We start from the raw sequence: 20313 nt of genomic DNA on the forward strand, positions 1-20313 counted from the left end.
ATACCGAATTCGTCTGTTGGCGACTTCACTGGGGAAAACATTCACGATCATCTGCAGGGGATTTTAAGGAAATGCCCCGAGGGTACCTATTATGAATAGACGATCCAAAGCACTTAAAATTTACAGCAATTTTAAATGTTTATTAAGCATGTACGTGTAAAGCTCTTATGTGTCATGATGCAATGTTTATCAAAAATTCGGACGTCATTTTTGCAAACAAAACATAAAAATGAAAATGAAAACAGAGATATACTGAATAACATGATTTTATTGATTGAACGGCCTTTGAATAGGCATTTACATCAGGAAGCAATCCCTGGAAAGAGGTAATCGCACAACAGATAAAAACAGACATTAATCTAATGGCAATGTGAAATGGATTTCTATTGGGTTCCAATTCTGCTATGACTTGCTCGTCTTCAAGATCCTCCAGATGATCAGCTTTCTGAAAGAGTGATTGGATTGTTTCCTATCCTTCAAAAGTTTCCAGTCATTGCCACGAGATGAGATTCAGAACTACTCAGAACGCAGTGATTCGCTTAATCCCTAACTTTTGCCTGGATCGCCCTTTTCGGGTTTTCAATCCACCGGGATACCCATTTTTGCCTAAGTTGCCTTTTCAGGTTTTCAACTTACCGGGTGTATAATATTTTCACTTTTAATCCCTAATTTTTTCCCGAACCTTTTTCATTTTCTTGGTTCGCCGGGATGCCCATTTTTGCCTGGACTACTCTTTTTATTGTCCAGCGGGTCTATTTCATGCGAAGTATTTTTTAACTGCGTCTGAGTTCACCGGGGAAGTGAAGTTTTCACCATCCATCGTTGCAAGCATCAAGGCCCCACCATCAAAAACCTTGGTGACAATATACGGTCCATCATAGTTAGAAGTCCACTTGCCCCTGTGATCTGTCTGAGGAGGAAGGATCCTTTTCAACACCAAATCTCCGACCTGGAAGCATCGAGGATGCACTTTCTGATCAAAGGCTCTCTTCATCCGACTTTGATACAACTGCCCATGGCAAATGGCTGCCATTCGCTTCTCTTCGATAAGACTCAACTCATTGAACCTTGTCCGAACCCATTCAGCTTCATCTAACTTGACATCCAACAGGACTCTTAGAGAAGGAATCTCCACTTCAACAGGTAGGACTGCTTCCATACCATACACAAGGGAGTAAGGGGTTGCCCCGGTCGATGTACGTACTGAAGTACGGTACCCATGTAAGGCGAAGGGTAGCATCTCATGCCAATCTCTGTATGTAACGACCATCTTCTGCACAATCCTCTTTATGTTCTTATTTGCCGCTTCAATAGCACTGTTCATCTTAGGGCGGTAAGGGGAAGAATTATGATGTTGAATGTTGAAGTTCTGGCACAACTCCTTCATCATTTTGTTGTTGAGATTAGAACCATTATCAGTAATGATTCTTTCGGGAATCCCATAGCACAAATGATTTCTTTCTTGATGAATCGGGCAACCACATGTCTGGTGACCTTCGCAAATGACGCTGCTTCGACCTACTTGGTGAAATAGTCGATGGCAACAAGGATGAAGCGATGCCCATTGGAAACGGTCGGCTCAATCCTTCTAATCATATCAATGCCCCACATAGCAAAAGGCCACGATGAAGACATCACATTCAAAGGATTCGGCGGCACATGCACCTTATCAGCATAAATCTGGCATTTATGGCACTTCCGAGCATATTTGAAACAATCAGATTCCATGGTCCTCCAGTAATAACCTGCTCTCAACAATTTCTTAGCCATTGCATGTCCGCCGACATGAGTACCGAAGGAGCCTTCATGAACTTCCTGCATTAACATGTCTGCTTCGTGTTTGTCCACGCATCTGAGCAAAACCATGTCGAAGTTCCTCTTATACAGAACATCGTCTTTGTTCAAGAAGAAACTGCCTGCCAATCTTCTCAAAGTCTTTCTATCATTGTTGGATGATCCTGCAGGGTACTCTTGATTCTTCAAAAAGCGCTTGATGTCGTGATACCAGGGCTTGTCATCAACTACCAGTTCAGCAGCAAACACATACGCGGCCCTATCAAGGCGCATCACGTCGATCTTGGGAGCATGGTTCCAACGGATCACCGTGATCATGGAGGATAGAGTAGCAAGAGCATCTGCCATCTGGTTCTCATCATGAGGTATATGGTACATTTTTACTGTTGTGAAGAAAGTCAACAGTCTTCTCGTGTAATCTCTGTAGGGGACCAGATTGGGCTGAAGAGTGTTCCAATCACCATTCACTTGATTGATTACCAGAGCTGAATCTCCGAAGATGTCCAAAGTCTTGATTCTCAAATCAATGGCTTGCTCAATACCCAAGATATAGGCTTCATACCCAGCTTCATTATTGGTGCACTCGAAAGTCAGACGAGCGGTGAAAGGCATGTAGGCACCTTTCGGAGTTGTAATGACAGCACCAATTCCACTTCCTCTGGCGTTGACGGCCCCATCAAACATTAAAGTCCATTTTTCGTCTGGATCAGGTCCCTCTTCAACAACTGGCTCTTCACAGTCTTTCATCTTGAGGAACATGATGTCTTCATCTGGAAAATCAAACTTCATCGGCTCATAATCTTCAATTGGCTGTTGAGCAAGATAGTCTGACAGAATACTCCTCTTGATGGCTTTCTGGGAAGTATACTGGATGTCGTACTCTGTCAGTACCATTTTCCAACGAGCAACTCTTCCGGTGAGAGCTGGCTTCTCAAATATATACTCGACCGGATCCATTTTGGAGATCAGTAAGGTTGTGTGAGACATCATGTATTGTCTCAATCGCTTAGCAGCCCATGCAAGTGCACAACATGTTTTTTCAAGCATTGAGTATCTCGACTCGCAATCTGTGAATTTCTTACTCAGGTAGTAGATGGCATGCTCTTTCCTACCTGTCTCGTCGTGTTGACCGAGAACACAACCCATGGAATTGTCTAGTACTGTCAAATACATAATCAGCGGTCTCCCTGGGACCGGAGGCACAAGGATAGGAGGATTATGAAAATACTTTTTTATCTTCTCGAACGCCCTTTGACAATCATCATTCCACCTGATAGCCTGATCTTTTCTCAACAATTTGAATATTGGCTCACACGTGGCTGTTAGGTGAGAGATGAACCTTGCAATGTAGTTCAACCTCCCTAAGAAACCACAGACTTGTTTCTCTGTTCTTGGCTCAGGCATTTCCTGTATCGCTTTCACTTTGGCCGGATCCACCTCAATCCCATTTCCGCTAACAACAAAACCCAGTAGTTTTCCAGATCTCACCCCAAAAGTACACTTGTTCGGATTAAGCCTCAGCTTGAATTTCCTCAAACGCTCAAACAGTTTCTGCAAATTCACCAAATGTTCTTCTTCTGTCTGAGATTTGGTAATCATATCATCAACATAAACCTCGATTTCATGATGAAACAAAATGGCTAAAAGGCCGATTTGCTAGAAGTAAAATCTATCCATATTGGTGTTCCTAAGCTGCTTGCTATCGTGAAGATTATTTTAGACCTCCATTACTCTTGCGATAAACCATAAATTCGGACTCATACCTAAGTTAATGTTAGATTGACATTTGAAGGGACAAAGTCTTTAGACCAAGAGAATAATTTGAGGATATTTATATTTAAGTTCATGAGCTTATACATATGACTCTCTACACATCTTCAAGGCTTGAAAAAGTGAACTCATAAAGTTTTGGTCTTTGTTGTTTTCTTGAAGATTTCATGAGGCTTTACTTGGTTCATTTGATTGGTGCAAAGAAAATTGGTTTCACGAAACAATTCATGTGTAAGAATGATAGACATTGTCTCAGGGAGGAAAAAGATGATTTAGGTCAACATTGTATTTCAACTTTTTTGAAGCACCATTTGGTTCATTATCTTTTCAATATTTTGACATTCCCCGATCAACTTAACAAAATTTGAAACAATAAAGATTAATTTGTATTAAAAAAAACAATTTTAAAGTTAAAAAATATCAAAATCAATTTGTAAAATTCCTAGATACTAATATGTAAAATTTTGAAACACATTAAGATATTGCATAATGTTAATAAAAAGATCAATTTTTTATTCACACTATAAAACATATGTTACACTATAAAAATTACTTTTAAAAAATTGAAACAAATTAGTTCTTATATCGTATAAAAAATTTAAAACTTTAGTTTCCTTGTTGCCATTTAAAATTCGTTAAACTTAATATTGATGAAATAATTCATAAATTAGTTCATTTTATTTTTTTAAAATTTATTATTTAAATAATAAAATTTACACAATTTTTTTAAAGTTATCATCTAAAACTATATTACACCAATCTCACTATATTTGAGATGATAAAACGTTTTACAAATATTAATATTTTTGAGAATTTAACATTTATACCTAATACTCTTATATTTTAAAAATAAAAAAAATATATTTTATATTATATATCAATCAAATTTTATTTTTCTTCTAAAATTGTACTCTTACTAACATATAAAAAATAAAATTTTTGATAATAAAATCGAAATTTCCAATACATATTTTTTTGTATTTTCGGAAATTCTTTCATTTATATCAAAAATTTAAAATTTTTTGATAAAAAATACCGAAAATTAAAAAAAATTCGAAATTTCAAAAAATCTGATAAAAAATACTAAAATTTCAAAAAATCTAATATTTTTTTTGAGAAATCTTAAATCCATAATTAAAATTGTTAAAATTTTAATAAAGAAAAATAAAAATTTTCGCAAGTTTAAAACTTTTCGATAATTTTAAATAGAAAAACTGCAAATTTTTAAAATTTTCAACAGAATCATGTAAATTTATAAAATTTCCATGAATAAATTGAGGTGGAAGTTAATTTCTCAATATATTCATGTGTTAATTTAAGTCCACAATTCTTCACTTCAAAATGTTTACTTTATACGAGTTTTTCTTTTAAGTTTTTTTAGAAAATGAAAGAATTACATCAAGTTAAAAAAAATCGACACTAAAAATCGTTAAAAATATTCAATCAATATATCTTTTAATAGAAAAACGCGTTTCTTTATTCTTTCAGTTTCTCTTTTATTTTTTTGTTGATAAATTTCAATTCCTCTCCTGATATATTAATTTGTTGTCTTCTTTAGTCTTTTTCGTTCAATTACGACTCATTCATTTCAACGCCATGGGAAATTGCTGCTCCGATATCGCCGGTGGACGCACGGCCGTCGGCGGAACAGCCGGAAGTTTGCTCAATTCGGCGAACGCTCCCAACGACGCCGTCGATAACTTCTTCAAGTCTCGCGGCTACCACGGTCTCTTCTCACAGATCGAGGTTCTCATCTCGCTTTCTTTTTCATCTTCTTTTACTTCCTAGTTTCTTTCACTACGCTACTCTACTAATCTACGAACAACTTCAGTTACTATAATCGCATCTAGTTGAAAGAGATTTTTCCAATTTGCAGTTGTCGTTTTCTGCTTCTGGCTTGCGTGATCGAGATGTGCTCTCCAAGGTTTGTTGTTTTAACTCTTTCATGATCTCAAGCTCGTTTAGTGATTCCGATAGCTTTAGTTTAATCTTTATATACTCTAATTGTTTTTGATTATTGTTAATTAATAATAGTACTAATTAAGAAGAAACTAAGCTACTAGAGTAATTTATTAAGCGTGGCATTGAAAACTGTGTACATAAAATTAGTCAAGAATCAAGACAAGGAAACCAAGACGTAGTGTTGAATCAAACTCCTAAATATTTCATTATTAGTAAGCTCTGTAGCACCTACATGGAAAAAGGTGAGTTCGTGTCAGCGTCTGATCGTGTCTGACCGACATTTGTTATTACGTTTAATTAATTGATTTTTTAAATTATTACTATGTCGGTGATGTGTTTCCTGTATCCGTGCTTCATAGTTAGTAAGTGATTGTATAGTACATGATTGTATTTTACTCCGAGAAATCAGAAGGGGGGCATTTAACTCTTTAGGGGGATCATGAACTGTAATATGTGGCTGGGAGTTTGTCATGAAGCACAATGTCAATACATATAGCTCGGATGTGAGATTGTTGTTGTGAAGTCGTAAAAAAAGTAACGGGTCATGTCATGTGTTTTAATTGTGTTGTGTTATATATTTGTTAGTGCGCTATCGACAACCTAGGTTGGAAGAATTTCCTATTTGGAAGAGAAACATCTGGCGGATCTAATTGTTCGAAACTGAGAGAGCCATGAATGTGAAGTAATGATGGAGTATTGGAGTGCATTCACATGATTAGAAGAAGTTTTCATTGAGAGATAAAATGATCCCAGATTGAGATTTGTTGTGTTTGAAAAAGAAAATAGTACCTTGAAATGATCCTCATATGAGGATCATGGAGAATCTAGATCATAATGAAAATTCAGGCTATAACTGGTGTTATCAAACAGCAGCTATATCAGTGCTATAAGCTTATAGCGTAGTCAAATTTTAATGAATCGCTAGTGCAATAAGCTAGAGCGTCGTGGAATTTTAATGAACCACTATTGTTAGTACAAAGTGTTGTCAAATAGCAGCTATAACACTGGTGTAGAGAAATTTGAACATTCCGCAGTCAAGATGTGCTCTCGATGGTTTGTCGTTTTAAGTTTTAATGTAACTCTTTCATTCATGAATCTCAAGCTTGATTAGTACTCCCCATATTATAATAATAATAATAATAATTAAGGAGAAACTGAACAACTAGAGAAATTTAGCTTGTGAGGACCATAGAAAATCCAGATCAAAAAGAAAATTCAATCCATAATGCAATTAATTCACTTGGAGCAAAAAATATGCCATCTTTATTCTCAAAATAATTTATAGTGAGCAAAATTGGAACATATCATCTCAAACAAGAAAAACATAACAACTCCCGTTTTCTTCCATGCAAGAAGAAAATTTGGTTGTAGAGTAGACTTACATCATTGTAGCAGGTGAAAGTGTACTGAACTACTAGACTCTATTAACATAGTCAACAGATACAACAGATGGATCAGAGGCTGCTGTAATTGTCCCTTTGTAACTTGTTTATACTGATTGTTATCCTTTAAATAAAATATTATGCTTTCAATGGCTAATATTCTCATTATTCAGTTGCATGATTAATGTGTAGAGCGATCCAATACTGGTTCTTTATGCAAAAGGAAAAAATGGAGCACTTGAGGAACTTGGCCGGACAGAAGTAGTTTTGAATTCATTGAATCCGACATGGATTACTAAACAAACTCTCATTTATCATTTTGAGGTTGTTCAGGTTTTAGTGTAAGTTTAAACGTTGGTGTTTTTACTTCAAACAAGGCATATAAGCATTTTGTTGTTTCACCTGGAATTGTTGTGTAAATTTCTTTCATCACAGGTTTCACGTTTATGATGTTGACACTCAGTTTCACAATGCAGATGTGAAGGTATAAAGTTTAATATGTTCTGCAAATCTAAGTTTTTGAGATAGACATTTTTGATTGAAAAATAAAATAACCTACTACTTACTATTTCTGAGAAATTCTCCTTTTACTAAGATGCCTGACCCAACTATTTTAAGAATTTTGTAATTTAGTTTGTATTAATTTATGGAATGCAAAAAGTGTAAATATGTTAATATAAAAAAATTATCTGTATAGATTTCAAAATTATTTTAATGGATCAATTTATGTTTTTGCATGCCAGTTATGGTTCCATTATTTTTTCTAAGAGACTCTTTTTTGTTCAAGATTTTATTTAATGATAGCAAGTTGCATGCATAATGCTGCTGTGCTACCCTTTCTGTGTGAATGTGTAAGTTTATAGTTCTGCAACATTTTAAGAGAGAAGTAAAATTTTATGCATGTTTAACAACATGATTCGTGATATGTTTAACAAACATGAATCGTGATATGATTTTTTGATTACTGCTATTTACACAATCAGATTGGCCACATTCTTCTCGCATCATTTTTTGTGTGCTTTACTAGAAACAACTAAACCTTACTTAAAATTTATTCCTAATGGTTCAGATTCTCCACAATCTTCTCGTAAGGTTGTTCAACAATCATTTCCAAGATATTAATTTGCTAAATTGCTATGTGAACCCTGTTGCTTGTTTGATAGATATGATATACAAGTTCAAATTGTAACTATTTGGTTAACTTGTGCAGATACTTAAGCTAGAAGAACAACAATTTCTAGGTGAGGCAACATGTGCATTATCTGAGGTAATTTATATACTGTTCACCTTTTTGGGAGTGATATTAGACAACTAAATAAAAGTTCACTACACTCTTAATGAAGCTGTATCTTATGAATATTCACTATCGAACACTACTATTGTTTTTTTCTCTCTCTATGGTTGAAAATGCACAACTTTTCAGTTTTTATAGTATTAGGTAACTACCTAGCATATTGTAAGTTTTTGAATCCAAGAAGTGCATACTCAATATTTTTCAGTGTTACTGAAAATATATTAGCATCCCAACAATTGTACCCATCAACATCAACACTTTGACCTGTGCAGATAATTACAAAGTCTGATGGATCATTGACATTAGATTTACTCAGACAAGATTCTATCAGATCTGGCGACTCCCAAAAATGTGGGAAGCTCAAAGTTCATGCTGAGGAATGTGTTGGCTCAAAGACTACAGTAGAGATGATACTCAGGTGTTCAGATTTGGAATATAGGGACCTCTTCTCAAAGAGTGTATGTGCTTATTATTAGTGTTGCTGTTGTTAGTTAAACTTAAGTCTTATGAGGAGCATCAGTGATTGCATAAAATTTGCTTTTGTTTGTCTTGAAGGATCCCTTTTTAATAGTATCAAAAGTTGTGGAAAGTGGTGCCCATATTCCAATTTGCAAAACTGAAGCTATAAAGAATGATCACCACCCAACATGGAAGCCGTTGTTCTTGAATATTCAACAAGTGGGAAGCAAGGTATAAAACTTGAATTTGAATCCTCTAGAATGAGGGGTATACTTCGAAAAATATGCAATTATAATGGTTGGCTGGATAATCAACAATATTAACAACTTTTTAGTCTATTATAAATGTGTATATATTTACTTCAATCTTAACCATTTTTTTCCAATAAACATTTATAACCTACTGTACACTTTACCCTCTTAATCTCAAGTGCACAACCATATCTTTTCCACTATGGGATTCTTAACACATTCCCTCACGCTTAGGACTGAATGTCGTGGATATGTATTTTTTACTTCAATCTTCACCATTCTTTTCTAATCAACCTCTTAACACACTCCCTCACGCTTAGGACTGAACATCGTGGATACATATATTTCACTTCAATCTTAACCATTCTTTTCCAATCAACCTCTTAACACACTCCCTCACGCTTAGGACTGAACATCGTGGATAGATATTTACTTCAATCTTAACCATTCTTTTCCAATCAACCTATTATTCTAATAATGTATACTGTAGCTGCCATATTTTATGTAAAAAATTGGCATAGCTAGCATATTTTTATATTGACATCGAGTTTCATTTACCTAATGAAACGAAGAACCATGTAACTTCTATATGTTTTAAAATATCCCCTCTATGGAACAGGTGCACATATTTAAATTTTTTTCATTGTCGATGACTAAATAACCAACTATTCTAAAAAGTTTTAACTTTTAGGGATTCATGAATGACTTCATATATCTAACATGCATTCGTCTTCATGCAAGATCCCAAAGGCTCAAAGTGTCGACAATGTTTAACTTTCTTTACTTCATGTTGAAATTCAACTTTTATTTAAGCTAATGAGGTGGAAAGGATTGAACTTTGGTTTAGTTTTTGGAAGAGCCAAAAGCAATTCTAGAGGTGTAGAATTGATTTTGGAATGATTTTCATGTGTTTGGTTCTTCTAAAGTAGAATTGATTAGGTCTCCTAAATTGATTCTCCTCGAAGCTAGAATTTGTAGCTTTTGAGTTTAAATGTGATTTTTACATTGAAATTTATTGTTCAAATCACTTCTACATAAATTTATCCAAATATAAATCACTTTACCTTCAACTCACTTTTAGATAGAATTAATTTTACATAATCAATTCATTCAAAATCAATTCTTTCCACCGCAGAACCAAACACATGCTTAGTTAACTTGAGGTTGTTAATGGCTTTACTTCTATGAACTTTTTTTTCACCGCGTTTCAATGCACACCATCACTAATAAAGTTCTGATTAGTGTTAAACTTATATGGATTTCTGTGATTAGAATTCATCGCCGCTAAGTCATAGTGCAGGAACATTACTGTTACAGCGTGGGTCTTCTGCATTTATTATAACCTTAAATATGGATTTTACTTACTGTATCACTTCACTTTATCTTCTTGTTTGAGGGTAGTGTTTTGGATTTTATGGTAAAAACATACTGGCATAGTTGAAGCTATCTCATTTTTCATTTCATTGCATTCAGGAAAGTCCATTGATAGTAGAGTGCTACAACTTTAATAGCAGTGGCAAACATGATTTGTTGGGGTAATTTTTGCCTGTTTGTCCTTTCGTCCCTTAAATATATTTCTGGGCTGAAATGAATATTAGAGTTGTTTATCCTATTTTATCAGAAAAGTGCAGACATCTTTGGTAGAGTTGGAGAAGCTCTATTCTGGTGGCCAAGGAGAAAATTTATTTTTGTCTGGTGGTCATGATTCTCAGGCCAAGGTTTTATTAAATTAAGTGTTAATTTCAATCATTAATTCCTTTTGTTTTTCCCTAAAATCATATTTAACTATGATAAAGGTGTAGTGAATAATGAAATAATATATTATATTTCAACAAAAGGTTTTGAAGAGTCGGCTATTTGTGGATAAATTTTCTGAAAGCATCCAATATACTTTCCTGGATTACCTGGCTGGGGGATTTGAATTGAACTTCATGCTGGCCGTTGATTATACAGGTACTCCATATATCCTTAAGCTTGTTGTACCTAATTATTTTCTAGATTGTAATACTAATAGATATTTTCACCAGTCTTTTGTTTTCTAATGATCACAAGTCATGGGAATGAGATAATAATATCTATCATTATCGTATTTGAAATATGGGAGTTCGTTTTTTTCGTTATTTGGATCTTAGGATCTGTTATTACTTATTGAAAATTGTATATCTTTTTTCCCATCTCGGATTTGGATGCTATGAATGTTAAGTTTAGGCTAAAATGTATTTTTAGTCCCTACAAAGTCAAAAGATTTGAGGTTTAGTCCCTAAAAATAAATTATTCCTTTTTCGTCTCTATTTTCCTTTTATGGGCACTATTTTGAAGACTAAAAGTATCCATTTTTTAAAAAAAGTTTTAAAAATAAGAACTATTCTTAAAATTGCAACATTATAGAGGACTAAATTTTACTTAAAGTTTATTAGGGATTAAACTTGAAAGCTCGTGATTTATAGGAACTAAAAACATATTTAACCCAATAATTTACTGGTATTATTTAGCTTCCCCCCATCCTCTAATTTATTGGTGAGCTAGTCCTTAACTTAATAATGAAAAGTTCATCCTTCCTTCTCAGTCCTCACTAGTGCTTAGTTTCCAGTTTGCACTAGTATGCGTGGCAGGGTGGAGTAAGGCTCCTTAAGGGAGCATTTGTGGGTTCCCCAAAATGCTATTCCCGAGGCCACTATTGCCCCTGTTGACTGCTGATATGAGGTTGATCCTCTCCCTCCTTATCCTTCCTTTCTTTCTTTCTTTCTTTCTTTCTTCCCCAATCCCTATTCTTAGGATTATAGAATGATATAAACATTATATGACATGGTTTACACTTAAATCTGTCATGCTGGTTATGTATTGAATGACAAGGATGCTATACATTTTAATGGGCTAACCTCGTCTTGTTTATCAGCGTCAAATGGCAATTCACGCCTTCCAGATTCTTTGCATTATATTGATCCTTCAGGACGTCCAAATTCATACCAGAGAGTAAGAAATGATTTTTGGTTTGAATTTCCACTACTTTATTTGTTACTGATCCATGTTCTACAAATATTTTTAGGCAATCATTGAGGTTGGAGAGGTGTTACAGTTTTATGATGCAGACAAGCGATTTCCGACGTGGGGATTTGGAGCACGGCCAATTGATGGTCCGGTCTCCCATTGTTTCAACTTGAATGGAAGCAATAGTTACTGTGAGGTGAAAATGCTAATTCTGATCTTGCCTTGGTTGCTATATTTAAATAGTTTAACAATTACAAGATTCTGCCTTTGCAGGTGGATGGTATTCAAGGAATTATGATGGCATACACAAGTGCTCTGCTTAACGTTTCTCTTGCAGGACCAACACTTTTTGGACCTGTCATAAATAATGCCGCACTTATTGCCAGCCAATCTGTAGCAAATGGTGGAAGAAAGTACTTTATCTTGTTGATAATCACAGTAAGAATTAGAATATATGCAGTTTTCTATATCATTGAAGTTTAGTATATGGAATGGCAATTCCATTTTGTGCTTAATTGACTGAATTCAGTCAATTCCACTGCATGAACATTTTTATGTTTTTTTTTGCTTATTAGCAAGAAAAAGCATGGAAAAGTTATTCTATTTCGTCCCTATTCCATAGAACCAGAAATCACCTCTTTCTCAGATAGGGAAGGATTGGTGATTCCCTACTCCATATAATGAATTTAAAGTTCTTTTTCTAAACAATCCCTTATTAATTTATACCATGATATTCATCCAATTATACTTCTATTTCCAATCTAATATTCACATCTCACAATTGGTTTTAAATTCCATATTAAAATTTGAAGAATCTTATTCTTCAAATTTTAATATGGAATTTAGATGATTATGTAAAAATATATGTAAAAGAAAAATATAAAAATGTGAAATACAAAGAAGATAAGAAGTATATGGAGGGTTTCAAAGTATTGTATAAACATTATTCTTTACACTACATGGGAATGAAAACTATGGTTAATGTATCCATGTTAGACCAAGGCGTACCACTCTATACTTGCCTTGCGCACCCAAAAAAAATCTATTCCTACTTCTGAGAACTTTCAAATAAAATTGCAGCACCTTGCGTTTTCCACCGCCGGTGCTAATGTTTAATTGGTATCCTCCTAGGATGGAGTAGTGACAGATCTTCAAGAAACAAAAGATGCACTGGTTAAAGCATCAGACTTGCCATTATCAATCCTTATTGTTGGCGTAGGAGGAGCTGATTTCAAAGAAATGGAGGTATTTAATCCAATGTGCATGCTCTTTAGTCTTTACTATTTCGTTATAATTGTTTGGCATGAGTCATTTACCTGCATGACAGGTATGTAATGTCCCCTCGGGGTTTTTATATAGTTTTGTTGTTCAATGTTACAGATCTTGGATGCAGACAAGGGGGAAAGGCTTGAAAGTTCATCTGGACGTGTTGCCTCACGTGATATAGTCCAGTTTGTTCCATTTCGGGATGTTCAAAGTAGGTAATCAGTTTGCAAATTATGACTTTTTCAAATGGCCTTGAACTTATCAATCTCCTATAAACTTGTTCCGATTGCAGGTGGTGAAATTTCAGTAGTTCAAGCACTTCTAGCAGAATTACCTACTCAATTTTTAGCTTACATGCGGAGCAGAAATATCCAACCAAATGTTTAGTTTTGTAAAGATCTTGCATATTCAAAATATCATATTCATTGATCATTGTGCATGTTCAAGGCCGGCCCCTTGTACATTTTTTTTACTCTATCTTAAATCGATAAGTTCGGCCAAAGGGCTGAGAACTCATGCTTTATGCTAAATGCCAATTAAAGAGTCAAGAGAGGTTCCTCGGTCAGCTGCTTTATCTTCATGTCTGCCCGTTCAAGCCTTTTGGTTGGAATTTCCTTTTGTTGTGTTGTTGCTTTTGGGTTTTTCTGGTTAGTTAGGGTCTGAAAAAAGTTATTGTACAAATTGAAGTTTCTGTTTTCTTGTAGCTGAGAAGGCAAAATTTCTAGTCCTACAGTTTACACCGAATCTGGAAATCCAATATAACTGAATTACCTTTTTTTATAGCATTGAATAGAATTCTATATGAATCTTGTTCAAGAATGAGTCTCATTAAATAGAGCACTGTCATATTGGAGAAGGAACTGGTTGCATCTGAACAATTTTCTCGGAACCGGTTCTTATTGAGCCAATTAATAAATAACTAAATGAACTCAATTACAAACACATAACAAATACTTATTGCATGAGGTGGTTAACCAAGCTATATAAGAAAAACCATATCCAAATCCAGTGTTTATTAACCAAACCAAATTGTTGTCAAGAAACCAGTTTATAATTTTATTAACTGATTTCATGCCAGTTCAAGTTTCAAAACTGGATTGTAAACAGATTTTGAAAAACCTGAAAGGACCAAATTTGATAATCCTAATTTTCCTTAAGGACCAAATTTGTATCTGCTGTATGTATAACCACCATATCTCTGACAAACACTTCTTTCAAAGTAAGACTGACAACTGTATCTCAAGCAGCTCAATCAACTGTATTTCAAGCAGCTCAATCAACTGTATCTCAACAGCTCAAATATCTCAGTCAAGCAGAAGCATCTCTCACTTGCTGCGAGTATTTGTAGTTTGAATTCTATGTCTCAATATTGTTTTTTTGGTCTGTTTTTATTGGTGTTGTCTGGCTATGACTGAATATATCATAGAAATCAAGGAAAAGCTACAAACATCATTCAATTATAGCTGATATACTTCCAGAAATTAAGAACAAATACTAATGAACTTGACTATTTTATTCTCATAATCATATATAAGCTAAACACATCAACTGATATTGCAAAGAACTCCATAACTGATTACACATCAATGTTTAATTAGCTATCTTGAATAGGCGACTAGTTGCAGTTTTCCCTCGTATATCTCAGGGAGCTGATTTTCGTCTATTTCTTCTAGAAGTGTTGATTCCACCTTTTTGTTTTCCACAAATACTATCTGCAAGGAGATCCAATTCAACTTTATAAATATTTTGCATTGACATAATTTTAATGTAAAACATTACCTTCTTCCTGGTTTTGTTATCAATGAAGGGATAAACTATTTTCCACACTTTCATAAAAATATATGGTGCATGAAGAATAAACAACTTCCCTAATATTTCAGGGTAGTAATCCTGCATGCAAGAAATTAACAATCATAAGTTATTTCTGAGTGTATATATCAAGCTTCCAATTACTTCAGTTTACCTGCAAAATGGAGAGAACACTAATGTATCCTAGGCTCCCACATCACTATTTGAGTAACCCCAGTTCTAAAATACCAACAAAATTTATGGGAGAATCCAGACACTTCTATATCATTTATTGCTTCTACTCTGTCACACCAATTTGTCATAAGTCAATTAAATTTCACATGGTTGCTTTACCTGGTTTCTTTATGGCAGTTGTAAGTTAGCAGCTTCATAATGCAATAGCATTGTCATGCACAAAATCAAAGACTCAACTACTAAAATCAGTCTAATAAATAAAACCAACCACAAGTACTGTACTTGCATATTTTGTCAAAAAAAGAGTGGTTAATGTACTCTCTCTATTTTATATATTGACTAACATACTATATATTAAGTGCCATTTTATTTTTCTTCTACTAATTTCTTCATCTACAATTAAAGAAGAAAATGACTAAGAACATTTTTTAAATTTATTTTAATATTTTGATTTATTAATTAAATAAAAAATATATATATTTTGAAAGAACAATTTTTTAATTGATTTTTAATATTTTAATTTATTATTTAAATAACTAATAAATATATTTTAAAAAATAATTATAAAAATATAATATGAATATTGATTAATAATATTACTTTATTTTTATTCTACTCAACATTGACACATCACTATCACATTAGAAAAAATGAAGAGAATAAAAAATAACTAAAAATTGTTAAATAGAGATCAAAACACTGATATCTAAAATTAGGAACTAAAATTCAAAAAAGAAATAATTGTAAAAAAGTTAAAAGTGCATTTAAGTTAATTTTTAATTTTTCTCTCATTTTCTTTATTAATTTCTTATGTTCTTATTTTCTTTTCATATACGGTCACACTACCGAGAGCCGAACTGGTTTCGTGAATGTATCAAAAGACCTATAATACTGGATTTCAAATAAATAGACTAATTTTATACTAAACATTATAAAAACATAATGAGATAGATAATATATAAATCTGTTTTGAAAAATAAAATAAATAATATAAATAATATTTAACTGTGAGTTTTGTGAGTTTTTAGTGGGTAAAAATTGTGGTTGGAGTCTACAAACTACTATGAGGTTTTGTTTGGATAAGTAAAAAGGAATATTCAACTTAATATTAATTGATATTGGGAAACTATCAAGAGGATTGAATTCCACATTCCACCACTTAATATTCAACTTATGAAATAATAATAATAATAATAATAATAATAATAATAATAATAATAATAATAATAATAATAATAATATACTAAAACACAAATCACGGCCTTTCTAAAAAAAAAGAAAAACACAAATCATCCAAATAATTGATCTCTAGTCTCTAATGAAGATCACACCTCTTCTCTTATAAGAACTCTAATGAAGATCATCACACCTCTTCTCTTATAAGAACGGGATGGTTAAAGGTTAAGACAAAAATACACTAGTTATTAGAATTAATTTATATTTTAAGAAATTTGTGGACAAAGTTTATTAGAGAGTATTTTAGTATTTCTGCTAAAGTTTCACTTGTATTTAAGCAAATAAGTAGTGTGAATAAACAATACCTTTATTTCTTTTTGCATGTATGTGTGCATTTTCTATGTAACCGTTTTGAGTAGTAGAAATTTATTATTATTCTCTTTTCTCTCTTTTTGTTTGTTAATCTTTATCACCTTGTGCATTAACAATTGGTATCTAGAACTCCGGTTCAGATCCATAGGGAAACACCAAACACAAGTGAAACTGTGAGGCGTTGTGTGATTGATTTTTGTTCGGAGAATTCGTGTTAAATTTCTATTCAGAATCGTAACAGAATCATATATCTTGATTCTACGGGATTGAGAAACACAGTGTTTAGGTGAGATCTGAGTGTATTGCACAAGGTTGAAGATGAACGAAAACGGTAATCTGAGTACCAAGCTTCCAGTGTTCGATGGCAATAACTGAAATCGTTGGATGATTCAGATGCTTGTGTTGTTTGGAGTTCAAGATGTTTTTGATCTCATCAACGATGATTACATTCAGGTTGCACTTCCAGAAAATACAACAGATGCGAAGAGAAGTGCTCAGTGTGATCTGAGGAAGAAGGATCAGAACTAGAAGACTCTGTTCTACATCCATCAATGTGTGGATGTGAACGTGTTTGAGAAAATCGTTGATTCGCCGACGGGGAAAGCTGTATGAGACACACTGGTGCGGTGCTACGGCGGTGATGCATTAATGAAGAAGGTGAAGCTTTAGTCTCTACATAATCAATATGAGAATCTTAACATGAAGAACAATAACTACACCTCCAGAGTGATTCTGATCACAAATGAGATGAAGTCGTGTAGAGAAACTCTCTATGAAGAACGTATCATCGAGAAGGTACTTAGATCTCTTACTCCTCAATTTGATTACACCGTTATAACAATTGAACATTCTATGGATTTGAGCACCATGAAAATAGAAGAGTTGCAAAGTAGTTTAGAGGCGCAAAAGTTACGTCTGACTGAAAGAACCTTTGAGAGAGAGGTAGAGCAGACTCTGAAAGCTTCTTTTGTCAAGAAAGACCAAAAGCAGTATTGGCCAGAAGCCAAGAAAAGACATGGTAGGTCTCAGAAGTCAGAAACCTCAACTTCTGGGAGTCAGAAGGGAAAAGAGAAGTATGACAAGAGAAAAGTTCAATGTTACTGTTGCAAGAAGTTTGGCCATTTTGCCGCAGATTGTTGGTCAAACAAGGAGAAGAAATCAAAAGAAGCAAATATAGCCAAAAGTTTTGATGATGAATATGTGATATTAATGGCTTCTAATTCGGATAGTACGTCTCTAGAAGACTGGTGGTATATGGACACTGGTTGTTCAAACCATCTTACTGAGAAATGACTGGTTGATTTTGATTCTTGGAAGAGGACCAAGATCAAACGTGTTAATGATAAGTATCTGAATGTTGAAGGGATGTGGAATGTTAGAGTGATTCTAAATAATGACAAATTTGCGTTAATTCAAAATGTCTGGTATGTTCCTAACATGAAAAACAATATGATGAGTGTAGGTTAATTAATTGAAAAAGGATTCTCAGCTACCATGAAGGACAATCTTTTGAAGCGTATGACTATAATCAAAAGCTAATTATGGAGTTAGAACAGGGAAGGAATAGAACATTCAAGGTGAATGTTAAAACTGCAGACTCTGAATGCCTTATCGCAATAAGTGTTGTGAAGGAAAGTGAGCTATGGCACAAAAGATTTGCTCATTTGAACTTCAGAAGCTTATGGCACCTGAATTCAAAAAAGTTGGTATGTGGAATTCCAGCAATTAAGAAACCAGAAAAGTCATGTAATGTGTGCATGAGAGGGAAGCAACCAAGACTTCCATTTGCATCATAAGTAGCTCAAAGAGCAAAGCATGCTTTAGGAGTCGTGCATTCTGATGTGTGTGGACCATTTCCAGAACCGTCTCTATGAAGGAATAAATACTTTGTGTCATTTGTGGATGAGTTCACAAGGATGACATGGGTATCCCTTATAGAGTTCAAACACGAGGTGTTTGCTGAATTTAAGAAATTCAGAATCAAGGCTGAGAAACAGAGTGGTCAGACTCTGAAGATTCTCAGAACTGATGGTGGAAGTATATATAACTCTACAGAGTTCAGAAAGTTCTGTGAGGAGAATGGAATTGAACATCAAGTGACTGCTCCATTTACTCCTTAACACAGTGGTCTTGCTGAAAGGAGAAACCGAACTTTGCTTGATATGACAAGGAGCATGCTGAAGGAGAAGAAGCTTCCTAACACTTTGTGAGGAGAAGTCGTTGCCACTGCAACATATGTGCTCAACAGGTGTCCAACCAAGAAGCTGAAGGAAATTGTTCCTTTTGAGAGGTGGACTAAAGATAAGCAAAGTGTGAGTCATTTTAGAGTATTTCGTTCTGTTTGTTATAAACATGTTTCAGATGCTACTAGAAAGAAAGTGGATGATAGAAGCAATGTGATGTTACTGGTGGGGTATCACAGTACAGGTGCTTATAAGCTTTATTGTCCATTCACTAATAAGGTTGAAGTTAGCATAAATGTTATTGTGAAAGATTCAAAAGTATGGGATTAAAACTAACAACACCAATTTCATCCCTCAAGTAGAGAAATTGATCAGTCTTGATCACTTTCGTCAGAACATCTGCCAGTTGCTTCTGGGTGCTATAGTACGTAACTTATAGCATTCCATTATGAACCTGACTTCTTAGAAAGTGATACTTAGTCTCAATATATTTACTTCTCTCATGCAAAAATTGGTTCTTGACAAGATTAATTGCAGACTTGTTATCAATCATCAACTTCAGAGGCTTGTTTATCTTGATCTTCAGATCTTGAAGTAAATTTAGAAGCCAAATAGCTTGACATGCAGCCACAACACCTGCAATGTCTTCAGCTTCACAGGTTAAAAAAGAAACAATTGTTTGCTTATTAGAACACCGAGAAATAGGACCTCCCAGATACTTGAACAAATATCCAGAAGTACTTCTTCTGTCAACTTGTCTCCACACCAATCAGAGTCAGAGTAACACATCAACTCTGAATTAGCTTTTTCACCAGAAGGGAACAACACTCCATACTTCAGACTCCCTTTAACATACCTCAGAATCCTATCAACAACTTGGTAGTGAGAACACTTCGGTTTACTCATGAACCTACTAACCATTCTAATTGCATAGAAAATATCAGATATGGTATTACACAAATACCTCAGAGAGCCAACCAAATGCTTGAAAGTTGTAGCATCTACATCATCACCTTCAGGATCAGAGTCCAATTTGTGATTTGTTTCAGATGGTGTGACAATAGCCTTACAATTCAGCAACTAAAATCTCTTCAGGAGTTCAAGTTCATACTTTAGCTGATGCAAAATGATACCCTTCTCAGAGTACAAAATATCCATTCCTAGAAAACATACCATATTTCTCAGATCAGTCATCTCAAACTCATTCATCAGTACCTTCTTGAACTTCATTATCTCATATGAACAACTTCCTATTAGCAATATGTCATAAACATAGAGACACATCAGAATCATATTACCTTCAGAAGTTTGCTGAACATAAACACCATACTCTATCTCACACTTCTGAATCCTTGGAGCTTGAAAAATGAATTAATTTTCAGATTCCAAACTCTAGGAGCTTGTTTCAGTCCATACAACGCTTTTATGTAACC

General features: G+C 34.1%; 1 protein-coding gene and 1 pseudogene across 2 annotated transcripts; one reads left to right on the plus strand and one right to left on the minus strand.

Annotated features, from left to right (window-relative positions):
- Nucleotides 1–5048: 5048 nt before the first annotated feature.
- Nucleotides 5049–13946, plus strand: LOC127100835 (protein BONZAI 1). Of its 2 annotated transcripts, XM_051038121.1 has the most exons (16): nucleotides 5053–5310; nucleotides 5441–5488; nucleotides 7101–7249; nucleotides 7344–7392; nucleotides 8119–8175; nucleotides 8475–8660; nucleotides 8758–8892; nucleotides 10386–10447; nucleotides 10534–10630; nucleotides 10751–10865; nucleotides 11809–11885; nucleotides 11959–12096; nucleotides 12174–12338; nucleotides 13032–13145; nucleotides 13281–13377; nucleotides 13459–13946. In XM_051038121.1, exons 1-16 carry the CDS (start codon nucleotides 5161–5163, stop codon nucleotides 13551–13553), a joined length of 1734 nt encoding a protein of 577 aa, XP_050894078.1. In that variant the 5' UTR covers nucleotides 5053–5160; the 3' UTR covers nucleotides 13554–13946. The 2 variants fall into 2 exon arrangements, 1 of the variants encoding a protein (XP_050894078.1); XR_007794503.1 differs by lacking the exon at nucleotides 13459–13946 and having other exon boundaries at nucleotides 5049–5310; nucleotides 12981–13145; nucleotides 13281–13381.
- A 715-nt stretch (nucleotides 13947–14661) lies between these two features.
- On the minus strand, nucleotides 14662–16708 carry LOC127102112 (CRAL-TRIO domain-containing protein YKL091C-like; annotated as a pseudogene).
- Nucleotides 16709–20313: the final 3605 nt, after the last annotated feature.

The sequence above is a fragment of the Lathyrus oleraceus genome, chromosome 7 (genome assembly GCF_024323335.1).
Source record: "Lathyrus oleraceus cultivar Zhongwan6 chromosome 7, CAAS_Psat_ZW6_1.0, whole genome shotgun sequence".
NCBI classification, from domain to species: Eukaryota; Viridiplantae; Streptophyta; class Magnoliopsida; order Fabales; family Fabaceae; genus Lathyrus; species Lathyrus oleraceus.

Bases quoted from the DNA above. Each gene is read 5' to 3' on its own strand.
- LOC127100835 (XM_051038121.1), top strand. From the start codon at position 5,161: ATGGGAAATTGCTGCTCCGATATCGCCGGTGGACGCACGGCCGTCGGC. The intron at 10,448-10,533 runs GTAATTTTTGCC...CTATTTTATCAG, and splicing joins GGCAAACATGATTTGTTGGG to AAAAGTGCAGACATCTTTGG. The intron at 12,097-12,173 runs GTGAAAATGCTA...CTGCCTTTGCAG, and splicing joins GAAGCAATAGTTACTGTGAG to GTGGATGGTATTCAAGGAAT.